The sequence below is a fragment of the Pseudophryne corroboree genome, chromosome 1 (assembly GCF_028390025.1).
Source record: "Pseudophryne corroboree isolate aPseCor3 chromosome 1, aPseCor3.hap2, whole genome shotgun sequence".
Taxonomy (NCBI): Eukaryota; Metazoa; Chordata; class Amphibia; order Anura; family Myobatrachidae; genus Pseudophryne; species Pseudophryne corroboree.
The window spans coordinates 628009319-628027468 of NC_086444.1; the positions used below are offsets into that span (position 1 = coordinate 628009319).

An 18150-nucleotide genomic window follows, 5' to 3' on the forward strand; every position below is an offset into this window, starting at 1 on the left:
TCAGGAAATATTCTACTGATGGGTTGATCAATTACATCCCTATGACACCTGAATGGGCCCTGTTTGGTATACTTCCCCCTAATATCCGTACATCGCATGGGGGTAAGAGGCTCTTGTTGGCTATAGGAGCAGCAGCCTGCAAAACCATCTTACAAACTTGGCTACAACCCACTCAGCCACTGTTGGCACTTTTCAAAGCTAAACTACACTACCTATTTAGGATGCAGTGGGTGGAGGTGGTGCTGGATAGAGAGAACAAAGTTGAGAGGTTCTTTCTAACGTGGGAGTCATATATAGCTACCTTGTCACTTCCGTTAAGGACCCAAATCCACAATAGCTTTAAGGATACAGTCTGGTATATGTCGCAGGTGGTCGCTAATGACCCTCCAATCCCTCTGTGATATTATATTTTAGTTAACATTAGATCTCGTCTGGGGTGTTTTATGTTAAACATGCGGTGGTCAGGGGGGAGAGGTGGGGCACTGGTGGCACGGCAGGCATTCACCTTGATTATATTTGACTTGACTTTTGTTGTCATCGGAAACGGGTGGGCAAATGCAAATGTACTCTACACCATTACTGTGTAAATGTATTATTCAATGACACAACGATAATTTGATATATGTGGTGCTGCATGTTTGTGGACCTACCTTTTGACGATGTTAAACTGGCTTATCACAATGGTGTTGAACTGACATGATGATGCTTCAATAAAAATGTTTTGGAGAAAAAAAAAAAAAAAAAGGTGGCACTGCCGTCCCAGGATACGGCCGCCCTAAAGGAACCTGCTGACAGAAAGCAGGAGGCTCTCCAGAAAGCTATATATACACACACTGGTATTATACTGAGACCAGCTATTGCCTCAGCATGGATGTGCAGTGCTGCAGCTGCATGGTCAGACTCCCTGTCAGAAAACATTGACACCCTAGACAGGGACACTATATTGCTAAACGTAGAGCGTATCAAAGACGCTGTCTTTTACATAAGAGATGCACAGAGGGATATTTGCCGGCTGGCATCAAAAATAAGTGCACTGTCCATTTGTGCCAGGAGAGGGTTATGGACCCGGCAATGGACAGGTGATGCAGATTCTAAAAGGCACATGGAAGTTTTGCCTTATAAGGGTGAGGAGTTGTTCGGGGATGGTCTTTCAGACTTACTGTCCACAGCAACAGCTGGGAAGTCAGCATTTTTGCCACATGTCCCCTCACAACCAAAGAGAGCACCGTATTATCAGGTGCAGTCCTTTCGCCCCCAAAAGAGCAGACGGGGTAGAGGCGCGTCCTTTCTGCCCAGAGGCAGAGGTAGGGGAAAAAAGCTGCAGCATACAGCCACTTCCCAGGAACAAAAGTCCTCCCCCGCTAATTCTGCTAAGTCCGCCGCATGACGCTGGGGCTCAGCAGGCGGAGCCAGGTACGGTGGGGGGCCGTCTCAAAAACTTCAGCAATCAGTGGGCTCGCTCACAGGTAGATCCCTGGATCCTTCAAGTGGTATCTCAGGGGTACAGGTTGGAATTCGAGAAAGGGAGGCTGTGTTAGAGGCAATTCACAAGCTGTATTCCCAGCAGGTGATAGTCAAGGTGCCCCTACTTCAACAAGGACGGGGTTACTATTCCACAATGTTTGTGGTACCGAAACCGGACGGTTCGGTGAGACCCATTTTAAATTTGAAATCCTTGAACACATATTTAAGAAAATTCAAGTTCAAGATGGAATCGCTCAGGGCGGTTATTGCAAGCCTGGAAGAGGGAGATTACATGGTATCTCTGGACATCAAGGATGCTTACCTGCATGTCCCCATTTACCATCCTCACCAGGAGTACCTCAGATTTGTGGTACAGGATTGTCATTACCAATTCCAGACGTTGCCGTTCGGCCTGTCCACGGCACCGAGGGTATTTACCAAGGTAATGGCCGAAATGATGATACTCCTTCGGAAAAAGGGAGTTTTAATTATCCCATACTTGGACGATCTCCTGATAAGGGCGAGGTCCAGAGAGCAGTTGTTGGTCGGCGTAGCATTATCTCAGGAGGTGCTACACCAGCACGGTTGGATTCTGAATATTCCAAAGTCTCAGCTGGTTCCGGCGACACGTCTACTGTTCCTGGGGATGATTCTGGACACAGTCCAGAAAAAGGTGTTTCTCCCAGAGGAGAAAGCCAAGGAGCTGTCATCTCTGGTGAGAGGCCTCCTGAAACCAAAACAGGTGTCGGTGCATCATTGCACGCGAGTCTGGGAAAGATGGTAGCTTCCTACGAAGCGATTCCATTCGGCAGGTTCCATGCCAGAACCTTTCAGTGGGACCTGTTGGACCAATGGTCCGGATCGCATCTTCAAATGCATCGATTGATAACCCTGTCTCCAAGGACCAGGGTGTCTCTGCTGTGGTGGCTGCAGAGTGCTCATCTCAGAGAGAGCCGCAGATTCAGCATACAGGACTGGGTCCTGGTGACCACGGATGCCAGCCTTCGGGGCTGGGGTGCAGTCACACGGGGAAGAAACTTCCAAGGACTTTGGTCAAGTCAGGAGACTTCCCTACATAAATGTTCTGGAACTGAGGGCCATTTACAATGCCCTAAGTCAAGCAAAGCCCCTGCTTCAAAACAAGCCGGTTCTGATCCAGTCAGACAACATCACGGCAGTCGCCCATGTAAATCGACAGGGCGGCACAAGAAGCAGGACGGCGATGGCAGAAGCCACAAGGATTCTCCGATGGGCGGAAAATCACGTGTTAGCACTGTCAGCAGTGTTCATTCCGGGAGTGGACAACTGGGAAGAAGACTTCCTCAGCAGGCACGACCTCCACCCGGGAGAGTGGGGACTTCATCCAGAAGTCTTCCAACTGATTGTAAACCGTTGGGAAAAGCCACAGGTGGACATGATGGCGTCCCGCTTAAACAAAAAGCTAGTAAAATATTGCGCCAGGTCAAGAGACCCTCAGGCGATAGCTGTGGACGCTCTAGTGACACCGTGGGTGTACCGGTCGGTTTATGTGTTCCCTCCTCTTCCTCTCATACCCATGGTACTGAGGATAATAAAGAAAAGAGGAGTAAGAACTATTCTCATTGTTCCAGATTGGCCAAGAAGGTCTTGGTACCCGGAACTTCAAGAATTAATCTCAGAGGACCCATGGCCTCTGCCGCTCAGACAGGCCCTGCTGCTGCAGGGGCCCTGTCTGTACCAAGACTTGCTGCGTTTAACGGCATGGCGGTTGAACACCGGATCCTAAAAGAAAAGGGTATTCCGGAGGAAGTCATTCCTACGCTTATTAAGGCTAGAAAAGATGTAACCGTACAACATTATCACCGCATATGGCGAAAATATGTTGCGTGGTGTGAGGCCAGGAAGGCCCCAACGGAGGAATTCCAGCTAGGTTGATTTCTGCACTTCCTACAGTCAGGGGTGACTATGGGCCTAAAACTGGGTTCCATTAAGGTCCAGATTTCGGCTCTGTCGATTTTCTTCCAAAAAGAACTGGCTTCACTGCCTGAAGTTCAGACATTTGTCAAGGGAGTGCTGCATATTCAGCCTCCTTTTGTGCCTCCAGTGGCACCGTGGGACCTCAACGTGGTGTTGGGTTTCCTAAAGTCACATTGGTTTGAGCCACTCAAAACCGTGGATTTAAAATATCTCACGTGAAAAGTGGTCATGCTTTTGGCCTTGGCTTCGGCAAGGCGTGTGTCAGAATTGGCGGCTTTGTCATGTAAAAGCCCCTATTTGATTTTCCATATGGATAGGGCAGAATTGAGGACTCGTCCCCAGTTTCTTCCTAAGGTGGTATCAGCTTTTCACTTGAACCAACCTATCGTGGTGCCTGCGGCTACCAGGGACTTAGAGGACTCCAAGTTACTGGACGTAGTCAGGGCCTTGAAAATTTATGTTTCCAGGACGGCTGGAGTCAGGAAGACTGACTCGCTATTTATCCTGTATGCACTAAACAAGATGGGTGCTCCTGCTTCAAAGCAGACTATTGCTCGCTGGATTTGTAGCACAATTCAGCTTGCGCATTCTGTGGCTGGCCTGCCGCAGCCTAAATCTGTAAAAGCCCATTCCACGAGGAAAGTGGGCTCTTCTTGGGCGGCTGCCCGAGGGGTCTCGGCTTTACAACTTTGCCGAGTTGCTACTTGGTCATGGGCAAACACGTTTGCAAAATTCTACAAATTTGATACCCTGGCTGAGGAGGACCTTGAGTTCTCTCATTCGGTGCTGCAGAGTCATCCGCACTCTCCCGCCCGTTTGGGAGCTTTGGTATAATCCCCATGGTCCTTACGGAGTCCCCAGCCTCCACTAGGACGTCAGAGAAAATAAGATTTTACTCACCGGTAAATCTATTTCTCGTAGTCCGTAGTGTATGCTGGGCGCCCGTCCCAAGTGCGGACTGTCTGCAATACTTGTATATAGTTATTGTTAACTACAAGGGTTATTGTTGAGCCATCTTTTGAGAGGCTCTGTTGTGTTCATACTGTTAACTGGGTATATTATCACGAGTTATACGGTGTGATTGGTGTGGCTGGTATGAGTCTTACCCGGGATTCAAAATCCTTCCTTATTGTGTCAGCTCTTCCGGGCACAGTATCCTTACTGAAGTCTGGAGGAGGGTCATAGTGGGAGGAGCCAGTGCACACCAGGTAGTCCTAAATCTTTCTTAGCTGTGCCCAGTCTCCTGCGGAGCCGCTATTCCCCATGGTCCTTACGGAGTCCCCAGCATCCACTACGGACTACGAGAAATAGATTTACCGGTGAGTAAAATCTTATTTTTTCAGTCCTTTCTGGCCCTGACCACATGCCAATGACACCACGTGTATCCTGCGCCCATATGCTATTGTCTTGTGAAGCTTATTACTTCTGGAATATAAATAAGTGCTCTCTGAGAAGAGATAATGGTATTAAAGTAAAGAGAAAATGAATAATGGTAGCTTTACTGACTGGGGAACGCTGGACGCTAATAGATAAGCCTTATAGAATATGGGTTATGGCCTCCATACATCTGCCGGCGTAATGCCTTGATTCCCTGATCCGATTGGTGGCCAGAGATGATCGTCGATCTGTTGGGGAATCGGGTAAATTAAACATGTTAAAAATGCCTGATTCCCCAAAACCGGTCAGGATCAGGATTCTTCAACATGTTTAATATTCCCGATTCCCAGGCACAGCCATTGCCCTAGTAAGTTTCTCATGTATGGGGGCTTTTATGACGACATAATAAGAATATATTTATACGATTTATCCTTAAATAATTACATTTTAAAAATGAACTTAAAAACATGTAAAGTCGCGTCAAGTTAATTTGAATCAATTTTATAGCATTTACTTCTGAGGCCGAGGTCCGGTAACAAGAATGTGGATGTATATATATTTTTTTTTTTCTCTCTGGTCTTTAAAACATTACCTCTGTAACTATCAGATGTCCCCAGACCCCATAGCAGTGCGTTTCCTCCTTAAATAACAATATACTCTGGCAAGGTGTACAGGTGATTCGAATATGATTGATAAACATATTAAATATTTTGACTAACAATATAATGTATTGCTTTTCTTTTCTTTTTTTTCCGTTTGTTTCCCTTAGTTAAGCGGGAGGGCCAGGATTCTCCAGTACCAGAATAATCCAATCCAAGCTTCCTCTATAACCTGAGGTGTTGCTATAAACTCTTGCTGGTTTCTTTCATACTCTGGATGGATCATTCGGATGGTCTTTGTGCAGCTCTATAAAACTGAAAATAGGATCCCATTTCATTCGACAGGCATATTACTGCTACAACCTTTTCAGCTCTGTTGCTACATTTTCCTATCTATCCACCTAGTGAGAAAAATCAGAATTCAGCCTCCAAATGTTGCATCAATTCTTTACTATTTTTTTTTTCCGACACACTCACACAAAGATTCTAGTACTACCTTAGTGGGATTTCTTATATGCATCAAAGTTGGTTAGTAAATAATAGTTTGGTTCACCAGCAGTTTCTTCATACACAATGGATACTCTAAGACTTCATTAAAAGTTATTTAAAAAAAAACAATGGTTGAAAATGGCTGTCTTAGGTGAACTATAGGATGTCTCCAGAAAACAAAGTATTAGCTACATGTTACTACATTTTGAAGTGTTGTGAATCGGTAGGATGTCACAATTTTCTTACTCCTTGACTGTTTCCTGTTTAACATTGTACCCTGTCCTCTCTCTAACTTTTTTATTTGTATGTGATAATCCATCTACCCCTTACAATTTTATTTTGTAAAATAAACCGTTGAATTGAAACATACACCACTTTTTTTTTTTTTTCTGTGTAAAACTGTATTTTTTTTTGCCAAGTGGAAGAACCAACCACGCAAATTTAATCCTTTAAAAATTCATGTAAATGTACATTCTGAAGGGAGGTTGGTTACAGGATGCCGGCGGTCAGAATACCGATACAGATATATCATTTTAGCAATGTCTGACAAAGTATAATAATGGCAGTTGATTTTAAAAAAGCTACTGAATAAAAATAAAAACAGTGCACGCAAATGATACATATTGTATTGAAAAGACCTGTCCACAGTACTAATTTGTCCACAGAGTTGAAGATGTCTCTTTGATGCAAAGAACCTTCCAATAACAGTATAATACATAAAAATAAGTATGCACCCATAACAAGTTAGATTTTTTATTATTCTGAATTTGCTTATTGAAAAAAAATACACAAAAGAAATGGGCTACAAGAAAGTATAACAATAGCTATTAAGGTGCATACACACGGTGAGATTCGGGCTAAGCCCAATTCTCACTATGCGACAGGGGCTAGGTCGGCATCGCAAGCACATAATGAGTGTGCTTGCAATACTGAGACACTGCGATTTTGGCTAAGTGTCAATTTTATGACAAAATGGTAGTACTTTCAAATGAGCGCAGTAAGGAATAGAGTGCTGCCCAGGTCCAAAAACAAAGGAGACAAACACAAATCTCCAGCAATAGATACAAGAAAAAGGTGATATTGGACCCCTGGCGCACTGTAATCGTGGATGCTGTTTCTTACTCCTATTATTGAATGATGGAGTCAACATGTGCTGATTGTCACACAACACTAGCAATATTTATTAAAACACAATCCCCAGCTGGGAATGAACAATGAAATTTAAAACAAACAGATATTAAAACAAATATGCAGAAATGCGGTGAATGGAAAGGGATACCAGTGCTTTTATAAAGTGCTTTTCATGCTTAAAGTCCTTCTTAAATTGAGAAAAAATCTCTCACCATGTTGCATAGCCGCGGTGGGCTAGCTTTAAAGAGATAGCTGGGGTCCTAGGCTGAATGGCCCAGCACCACCGCAGCAGGCGTATCAGCTTACAGTCACCGGTTCCCAAACCTCCACCAAGTCTGTTCTTATCCAAATAACGCGTTTCGGTCTTGTATTGGCCTTTCTCAAAGTTGGATCAGCATCCACGATTACAGTGCGCCAGGGGTCCAATATCACCTTTTTCTTGTATCTAAGTGTCAATTTTGACTATCTTTTCTACAGAGAGAGACTGTGCAGGCAAGTCAATTTTGACTATCTAGGCTTGCGATGCCGACCGCGCATCGGCATCGAATCGGGATTGCAAGGTGACTTTCACCTTGCGATCTGCACTAACTTTTCTTACGATTTTGACTATATAGTCAAAAACGTAAAAAATTATCTCACCGTGTGTACACACCATTACTCTATAATGCAAACATCTGGATCGACAGGTAACTGGCAGGACCGATGAAACCAAACCATATTTTATATTTATATATTTATTTCTCTTACGTCCTAGAGGATGCTGGGGACTCCGTAAGGACCATGGGGTATAGACGGGCTCCGCAGGAGATATGGGCACTATAAAGAACTTTAGAATGGGTGTGCACTGGCTCCTCCCTCTATGCCCCTCCTCCAGACCTCAGTTAGCTCCTGTGCCCAGAGGAGATTGGGTGCATTACAGGGGAGCTCTCCCGAGTTTCTCTGATAAAGAATTTTGTTAGGTTTTTTATTTTCATGGAGCACTGCTGGCAACAGGCTCCCTGCATCGTGGGACTGAGGAGAGAGAAGCAGACCTACTTAAGTGATAGGCTCTGCTTCTTAGGCTACTGGACACCATTAGCTCCAGAGGGCGTCGGAACGCAGGTCTCCCCTCGCTGTTCGTCCCAGAGCCGCGCCGCCGTCCTCCTCGCAGAGCCGGAAGATAGAAGAAGAAAAGGTGAGTATAAGAAGAAAAGAAGACTTCAAGGCGGCAGAAGACTTCAGATCTTCACTGAGGTAAGCGCGCAGCGGTAACGCTGCGCGCCATTGCTCCACACACTAGCGGGCAGGGGGGGGGGGCGCCCTGGGCAGCAATAGAAACCTCTAATTCTGGCATTATAAGGTTAGACACTGCGAAGGCAGTAATTCTATAAATCCCCCGCCAGTTTTGTAATATTTTGAGCGGGACCGAAGCCCGCCGCTGGAGGGGGCGGAGCTCGGTCCCTCAGCACTAACCAGCGCCATTTTCTCCACAGAGATCTGCAGAGAAGCTGGCTCCCCGGTCTCTCCCCTGCTGAACACGGTGACACAGGGCTGAAAAGAGGAGGGGGGGCACTTGTAAGGCGCAGTGAGTGTATTAACACAGTGATTAAGATAAAAGCGCTATTATCTGGGAGATTATTTTCCAGTGTCAGTTGGCGCTGGGTGTGTGCTGGCATACTCTCTCTCTCCAAAGGGCCTTATTGGGGAACTGTCTCCTTATAACTATATCCCTGTGTGTGTGGGGGTGTCGTTACGAGTGTGTCGGCATGTCTGATGCGGAAGGCTCAGCTATGGAGGAGGTGGAGCAGATGATTGTGGTGTCTCTGTCTGCAACGCCGACTCATGATTGGATAGGCATGTGGAATGTTTTAAATGCAAATATGACCTTATTACATAAGAGATTGGACAAAGCAGATTCCAGAAAAAACGCTGGGAGTCAATCCACCGCTTCGACTGGGTCACCGGGCCCTTCTGGGTCTCAAAAACGTCCCCTATCCCAAATAGCAGACACTGATACCGACACGGATTCTGACTCCAGTGTCGACTACGATGATGCGAGGTTACACCCAAGGGTGGCCAAAAGTATTCATTATATGATTATTGCAATAAAAGATGTTTTGAATATCTCAGATGACCCCTCGGTCCCTGACACGAGGTGCGCATGTATAAGGAAAGGAAACCTGAGGTAACTTTTCCCCCATCCCATGAGCTTAACAAGTTATTTGAAAAAGCTTGGGAAACTCCTGATAAAAAAACTGCAGATTCCCAAAAGGATTCTTATGGCGTATCCTTTTCCTGCACAGGACACGGTACGTTGGGAATCCTCACCCAGGGTGGACAAGGCTTTAACACGCCTGTCCAAGAAGGTGGCGCTACCGTCTCAGGACACGGCAGACCTCAAGGATCCTGCTGATCGCCTACAGGAAACTACTTTAAAGTGTATTTATGTGCATACAGGCATGGGTGTGTAGTGCAGTTGCAGCTTGGACAGATACCTTGTCAGCTGACCTTGATACCCTAGACAGGGATACCATTTTATTGACCTTAGGCCACATTAAAGACGCAGTCTTATATATGAGGGACGGTCAAAGAGACGTTGGGCTGCTGGGTTCGAGAGCCAACGCCATGGCGATTTCTGCTAGGCCAGCCCTGTGGACCCGCCAATGGACGGGTGATACCGACTCAAAGAAGCATATGGAGGTTTTGCCATACAAAGGTGAAGTTTTATTTAGGGAAGGTCTCGCGGACCTGGTTGCCACAGCTACCGCGGGTAAATCTACCTTTTTGCCTTTTGTTCCCCCACAGCAAAAGAAAACGCCACAATATAAGATGCAGTCCTTTCGGTCGCATAAATCCAGAAGAGGTCGGGGCTAATCTTTCCTCGCCAGAGGTAAGGCTAGAGGAAAGAGAGCACCTGCTCCAGCTAGTTCCCAGGAGCAGAAGTCCTCCCCAGCTTCTACTAAATCCACCGCATGACGCTGGGACTCTTCAGCCAGGTCTAGGTTCTGTCAGACGTGGATCCTTGGGCGATGGATATTGTATCCCAAGGCTACAAACTGAAATTCGAAGAGGTGCCCCCTCGACGATTTTTCAAGTCTGCCTTGCCAGCTTCTTCCCCAGAGAGGGAAGTAGTGTTAGCTGCAATTCAAAAGCTGTGTCAACAGCAAGTGATTGTCAAGGTTCCCCTAGTCCAACAGGGGAAAGGGTACTATTCGATCCTGTTCGTGGTACCGAAGCCGGATGGTTCGGTCAGACCCATTTTAAATCAAAAATCCCTAAACCTGTACTTGAAAAAGTTCAAATTTAAGATGGAATCGCTCCGGGCTGTGATCTCCAGTCTGGAAGGGGGGGATTTTATGGTGTCACTCGACATAAAGTATGCATACCTTCATGTCCCCATATATCCTCCTCATCAGACGTACCTGAGATTCGCTGTACGGGACTGTCATTACCAGTTTCAGACGTTGCCGTTTGGGCTTTCCACGGCCCCGAGGATTTTCACCAAGGTGATGGCGGAGATGATGGTGCTCCTGCGCAGGCAGGGAGTCACAATTATCCCATACTTGGACGATCTCCTGATAAAAGCAAGATCGAGAGATCAATTGCAGAAGAGTGTCGCTCTCCCTGAGAGTGCTACAACAACACGGTTGGATTCTCAATCTGCCAAAGTCGCAATTGATTCCAACGACTCGACTATCATTCCTAGGCATGATTCTGGACACGGAACAAGAAGAGGGTTTTTCTCCCGATGGAAAAAGCCCATGACCTCCAGAACATGGTCAGAGACTTGCTAAAACCAAAAAGAGTGTCATCAATGCACTCGAGTTCTGGGGAAAATGGTGGCAGCCTACGAGGCCATCCCCTTCGGCAGGTTTCATGCAAGGACGTTTCAGTGGGACCTCCTGGACAAGTGGTCAGGGGCCCATCTACTAACACATCAGACGATAAGTCTGTCCCCCCGGGCCAGGGTGTCTCTCCTGTGGTGGCTGCAAAGTGCTCACCTTCTAGAAGGTCGCAGGTTCGGCATTGAAGACTGGGTTCTGGTGACCACGGACGCGAGCCTCCGAGGATGGGGAGCAGTCACACAAGGAGGAAATTTTCAGGGACTATGGTCAAGCCAGGAGGCTTGTCTACACATCAACGTACTGGAATTGAGGGCCATATACAACGGCCTACGACAAGCGGAGAATCTTCTTCGCGACCTACCGGTTCTGTTTCAATCAGACAACGTCACAGCCGTGGCTCGTGTAAACCGCCAAGGCGGGACAAGGAGCAGAGTGGCAATGGCGGAAGCCACCAGGATTCTTCGCTGCGTGGAAAATCACGTAAGCGCTGTCAGCGGTCTTCATTCCGGGAGTGGACAACTGGGTAGCAGACTTCCTCAGCAGACACGATCTCCATCCAGGAGAGTGGGGACTTCATCAAGACGTTTTTACAGAGATAACAAGTCTTTGGGGAATTCCTCACATAGACATGATGGCGTCACGCCTCAACAAGAAGCTTCAGAGGTATTGTGCTAGGTCAAGGGACCCTCAGGCAGTAGCGGTAGACGCCCTTGTGACACCTTGGGTGTTTCAGTCGGTCTATGTGTTCCCCCCTCTTCCTCTCATCTCAAAAATATTGAGAATCATAAGACAAAAAAGAGTGCAAACAATCCTCATTGTTCCAGATTGGCCTCGAAGGGCCTGGTATTCAGATCTTCAGGAGATGCTCACAGAAGATCCATGGCCTCTTCCTCTCAGGGAGGACCTGTTACAACAGGGGCCCTGCGTGTTCCAAGACTTACCGCGGTTACGTTTGACGGCATGGCGGTTGAACACCGAATCCTAGCTGGGAAAGGTATTCCGGAGGAAGTCATCCCAACTCTGATAAAGGCTAGGAAGGAGGTGACGGCAAAACATTATCACCGTATCTGGAGGAAATATGTTTCTTGGTGTGAAGCCAAGAATGCTCCTACGGAAGATTTCCATCTGGGCCGTTTTCTCCACTTTCTACAGACAGGAGTGGATATGGGCCTAAAATTAGGCTCCATTAAGGTACAGATTTCGGCCCTGTCTATTTTCTTTCAGAAGGAATTGGCTTCTCTCTAAGAAGTCCAGACCTTTGTAATGGGAGTGCTGCACATCCAGCTTCCTTTTGTGCCCCCAGTGGCACCTTGGGACCTTAACGTGGTGTTGCGGTTCCAGAAGTCTCACTGGTTTGAACCTCTTCAAACGGTTGAATTGAAATTTCTCACTTGGAAGGTGGTCATGTTGTTGGCCTTGGCATCTGCAAGGTGGGTGTCCGAATTGGCGGCCTTGTCTCACAAGAGCCCCTATTTGACCTTCCATGTGGATAGAGCAGAGTTGAGGACTCGTCCTTAATTTTTGCCTAAGGTGGTTTCTTAATTTCATATGAACCAACCTATTGTGGTGCCTGTGGCCACGGGTGACTTGGAGGATTCCAAATCCCTGGATGCAGTCAGGGCCTTAAAAATCTATGTAGCCAGGACGGCTCGGGTTAGGAAAACAGAAGCACTGTTTGTCCTGTATGCAGCCAACAAAGTTGGTGCTCCTGCTTCGAAGCAGACTATTGCTCGCTGGATCTGTAACACGATTCAGCAGGCTCATTCTACGGCGGGTTTGCCGTTAACAAATTCAGTAAAGGCCCATTCCACTAGGAAGGTGGCCTCGTCTTGGGCTGCTGCCCGAGACGTCTCGGCTTTACAGCTTTGTTGAGCAGCTACCTGGTCAGGTCCAAACACTTTTGCAAAGTTCTATAAGTTTGATACCCTGGCTGATGAGGACCTTGCGTTTGCTCAGTCGGTGCTGCAGAGTCGTCCGCACTCTCCCGCCCGGTCTGGAGCTTTGGTATAAACCCCATGGTCAATACGGAGTCCCCAGCATCCTCTAGGACGTAAGAGAAAATAAGATTTTAAACCTACCGATAAATCTTTTTCTCCTAGTCCATAGAGGATGCTGGGCGCCCGTCCCAGTGCGGACAAAATCTGCAAGGCTTATATATAGTTGTTGCTTCCATAAGGGTTATGTTACAGTTGAGATCAGTCTTTAGCTGATACTGCTTTTGGTTCATACTGTTAACTGGTTGCGTATATTCCAGGTTATACGGTGTGGATGGTGTGGGCTGGTATGAATCTTGCCCTTAGATTAACAAAATCCTTGCCTAGTATTGTCCATCTCCTCTGGGCACAATTTCTCTAACTGAGGTCTGGAGGAGGGGCATAGAGGGAGGAGCCAGTGCACACCCATTCTAAAGTTCTTTATAGAGCCCATATCTCCTTCGGAGCCCGTCTATACCCCATGGTCCTTACGGAGTCCCCAGCATCCTCTAAGGACTAGGAGAAAAAGATTTACCGGTAGGTTTAAAATCTTATTTTTATATATTAAACATCCCTGATGTTGTATGAGGCAGATTTAATGTTACCAGTCTAATCTATATAAATATGAAGCTTCTATTCTCTGCGAAAGCCTTGCCTTTGTGCATCAATACAGAAAGCCTATGTATTTTTTTTTTTTTATTAATTTTAATAAATGTTCGAAATACACAAAAAGGACAAAGAGTACAGCTAACTTATAATGTTGAATCTATTCCATTGAGTTTGTCTATAACGTTCTTCCAAGTTTGTTTTCTCCTTTACAAAGAAAGATAGTTATAGGGGGAGATGTATCAAAACAGAGATAAATTATAGAAGTTAATCATAACTTCTAGCTATAACTTTTCAAGCAAAGTATATACAATGATATACTGTAAACTGGCAGGTTGCTATGGGCAACTTCACTTTCTCTCTATGGTTTTCCCCCTACTGTGAAAAGGAATGTGATGATTAAATAATAAAGCTAAATATAATTTTACTTGACTTTCTATGAAATAGATGATCTCCGACTAATTCAGTTACTGCAACAACATAAAACAAAAAAGGAGGTGGGATTGAGAGAGTTATGTAACAGAACCCAATTGACCGTTGGATGTAAGATTCCTATACAGTTATGAGAAAATATACCATGGATGATTGTGGAATGCTACTCACAAGCAGGATTATTAATAAACATGAATAATCATATATTGTTTTGAATAAGTTATTTTTATTGAGAATTTTCCAATAATAACAAAAACAGGAAACAAAATAAAACAAATGGATAAAGGTACAGAAGGTCAGAGCATAAAAAAAACCCACTTCAGACAAACAAGCATATTGTGACATAATCTCGATGATCATGAAATGCGGTAAGTATACCTATAGAACACGCAAAGAGAGCAATAGATAAGACAAGCGTAAAATGACACAAGCCAATAAGCACGCAAAAAAAAAAAATTTGGCAAAAGTAATACCACAGTAGGAGGCATGGGTTAGTGCAGGCACTATAAAAGGAACCATGAATGGATTAGGAATAATGGGAAGGAGGGGGCGTTCAGGAGCATATGTAGATTGTTGCCAGAGGGTCCAGGCTCTGTCAAATTTCTGAGGGCACTTTTGCTTCTGATACATAAAACGCTCAAGGGAGACTGTGACATTGACCAGGGCCACCCGGTGGGCAATGGAGGCGGAAGCAGGAGCCATCCATGTCCTAGCAAAAGTTAAGATTATTCACATAGTCATAAGTGGAAAAGGAGTGACCTCAATCATGTTGTACAAAGTAAACTGATTCTATAATAAAAAGAAAGAAAAAAAAATAGTTTATATATATATATATATATATATATTTATATATATATGTATAATGTACACACACACACTGCTCAAAAAAATAAAGGGAACACTAAAATAACACATCCTAGATCTGAATGAATGAAATATTCTTATTACATACTTTGTTCTTTACATAGTTAAATGTGCTGACAACAAAATCACACAAAAATTATCTATGGAAATCAAATTTATTAACCCATGGAGGTCTGGATTTGGAGTCACTCAAAATTAAAGTAGAAAAACACATTACAGGCTGATCCAACTTTGATGTAATGTCCTTAAAACAAGTCAAAATGAGGCTCAGTATTGTGTGTGGCCTCCACGTGTCTGTATGAGGGGGCTTGTGGGGAGCCTAACTGCTATGTTTATATTCTGATATACACACAGAAAAGAATTTAAAACTGTGTAAAACAAAAGCCGCGGACTTCCTTTCCAGGCCACGTATGACGTCCCTTCCGCCCCGCTTCCGGTGTCCGGAGCCTCGTGCTGCGCATGCGCTGGACCAGTGCGGTCAGGATATCTTTCCGTGTTTATGCACCATGTTCTCCTGCGGTAGCCATCTTAGAGGAGTCCCTTAAACGCAGACAGTTTCTATGTCCAACTCTAAATCCCGGCAGCCATGTTACTGTGGATAGTTCTCGTTTCAGACAAGCATTTTGTCATTGTTATATGTCTTCATTTGAGGATTTTCAGATGCGGACATGTAAATAGAGAGTAGTAGTTTAGAGACTAGTTAATGTGTTACGCTGTGCATATCATTAACTTAGATGTAGACTAGAATGCAGATATGGTAGTGACTAGTTCAAATCGAACAAGGGATTAGTAAATTCAAGTTAAGGCACAAGAAAAACATTCTGATATACTATAGAATATATATATAAAGAGAGAGGTTTTAACATTTGTAATAATCCCAGGCTTACCGCTGGGTTATAAACACTAGACCAGGCATGTCCAAACTGTGGCCCTCCAGCTGTTGTGAAACTACATATCCTAGCATGCCATGACACAGTTTTGCTGTCAGAATGCTAAAGCTGTGTCAGGGCAATCTGGGATGTGTAGTTTCTCAACAGCTGGAGGGCCGCAGTTTGGACATGCCTGCACTAGACGATGCCCAATAATATTATTTCTAATAAGACACAGATCTTTTAACTTCAAGTATCTATCTAACTATTGTTGCATTTGTCATTGGTTTAAATAGAATATGGGAGGCCAGAAAAAGAAAAAAAGATAAGTACTTGGATCATGATAGGAGCTTTTACATTATAATAGATGCTGATCGTGAAATGCTGTCACAGGGGAGAGATGAAAAAAGGGAAGTGTACGCATAAATATATAATGGGCTAGAAGGTTTTGCCCATTGGGATAGTTGCCCATTTTTTATATAAAAAATGCAGACAGTAAGAAGCATGCAACATGCTTGAAAGATATTGAATGTATCCATACGGATGAGGTGCAGATTCCAAAAGTGAACCCCTGCTCTTTTTCTAAATTACAGCACCCAGACTTCCTGGGTAGTCTCCAAACCCTATACTGACCGGGCCCAACACTGCTTGGCTTCTAAGATCGAACGGAATTGAGCATGTCCAGTGTGGTATGGCTGTAGGCACGATATGGGGTGGGAATTGGAAAAAGAAAAGCAGGATACTGTGAATGTGGACATGTAACTTTTCTCTTACGTCCTAGAGGATGCTGGGATCCACATTAGTACCATGGGGGTATAGACGGGTCCACTAGGAGCCATTGGCACTTTAAGAGTTTGAGTGTGGGCTGGCTCCTCCCTCTATGCCCCTCCTACCAGACTCAGTTTAGAAAATGTGCCCGGAGGAGTCGGTCACAGCTAGGGGAGTTCTTCTAGTAAAGTTGTTTTTTAGAGTTTAATATTTTACAGGGAAGCTGCTGGCAACAGCCTCCTTGCTTCGTGGGACTAAGGGGGGGAGTAGTGTCCACACTGCGGGGTCTGAGCCACTATCTCCGCTGACCGGACAATGAGCTCCTGAGGGGATCAAACGTTCCCTGCCACAGGGAATCGCTCACCCTGGCAGCATGCCGCCGCCACCCCCTTACAGAGCCAGAAGATCAGTGGCAAGTTAGTCACCGGCCCCCCTTGCAAGGGGGGAGCCGGTGTGAAGATGGCGGCAACAGAGTATGGAGCGCATTACTAACTGCACTCCGGGGCTCATCGGTACATAGTTTGGCGCTCTGAGCCAGCACCTACACCCTACATTGACCTCCAAGCTTGTCAGGATCCCAGGATCGCTGCCAGCATAATTCCTCAGGCCAGTATAATCTCCAGAAGAGCGGGAAGACAGTGCCATTAAGGGGGCGGAGCTTCTCAGAGCGGACCCAGCAGCGTTCAGCAACATTTTCCTGCCTGCAGAAGTGCTGTCAGCGAGAGCTGTCCCTCCAATTCAACTCCAGCTATCTCTTACGGTACCAGGGGGTTGTAGAAGGGGGAGGGAGGCTGTGTACAGACTGTGTAACCTATTAAGGTACACAGTCAGCGCTGGTTGGGGGTCTCCCTATACCTTGGAAGCGCTGTGTGTGGGTTGGCTCCAATCTCTGTGTCTCTCTTGCCATTCTTGGGGGTGAAACTCTGTCCGTGTGTGTGTGTGTGGTGTCTGTGGTCTCCATTAAGCTATGTCCAGGGACTCTGTGTCATATGCTGCAGAGGATATGTCCTCTCAGGATGATCCCATTCCATGTAATCAGGATTGCACTGTCTTAGCGCAGATACCAGCAAGGGAGCCTGAATGGTTATCCTCTATTAAATCTATGATTTCTCAGATTTCTACTAGGGTTCCACAGAATGAATCTGCAACTCAGGTTTTACAGAACTCTATGGCAGTCTGGTCCGGTTCTGTTACCACAGGGCCCCCCACTGTATGTTCCCACAAACGTGCTCTTGCACAGATAACGCATGATAACACGGATACTGATTCTGACATGTCAGACGGTGATGGGGATGTGTTGCGGGGGACGGCATCTCTTGCAAAAGGGGTGCAGTTGATGATAGAGGCCATAAGAGATGTGTCGAATATTGCTGATACAACACCTGAGCAGGTTGCGGAGGCTTACTTCACTTACAATAAGAAAGCCTCGCTAACCTTCCCTGCGTCAAAGGAATTAAATGCTATATTTGAGAAAGCATGAGAAAATCCATAGAAAAAATTCCAGATCCCTAGAAGGGTTCTGGTGGCTTTCCTCTTCCCTGAGGAGGATAGGAAAAAATGGTGGTTTTACCTGTCCCAGGATCTATCGCCTTAAAATAGCTGGCTGATCGCAAAATTGATACTACACTCAAATCCATATACACGGCTTCAGGGGCGATACTACGTCCTACTATTGCCAGTGCATGGGTTTCCAAAGCTTTCAAAAGTTTTTTTATTGACCGGTGCGGTAACAATAGAACAAAATGATACAGCATGCATTACATAACCATTGTAGCATAGACATTTAATAACAATAATT

The 18150-nt window shown here is 45.5% G+C and overlaps 1 protein-coding gene across 3 annotated transcripts in view; it reads left to right on the top strand.

The window, feature by feature from the left end:
* CHERP (calcium homeostasis endoplasmic reticulum protein) overlaps positions 1-6254 on the top strand; it is a 142394-nt gene extending 136140 nt beyond the window's left edge. For all 3 annotated transcript variants that reach the window (XM_063914510.1, XM_063914508.1, XM_063914509.1), the window contains exon 19: positions 5567-6254. In XM_063914510.1, the coding sequence (XP_063770580.1) occupies positions 5567-5604 (38 nt within the window). In that variant the 3' untranslated portion in view covers positions 5605-6254. The remainder of the gene's footprint in view (positions 1-5566) is intronic.
* The last annotated feature ends 11896 nt before the right edge of the window (positions 6255-18150 follow it).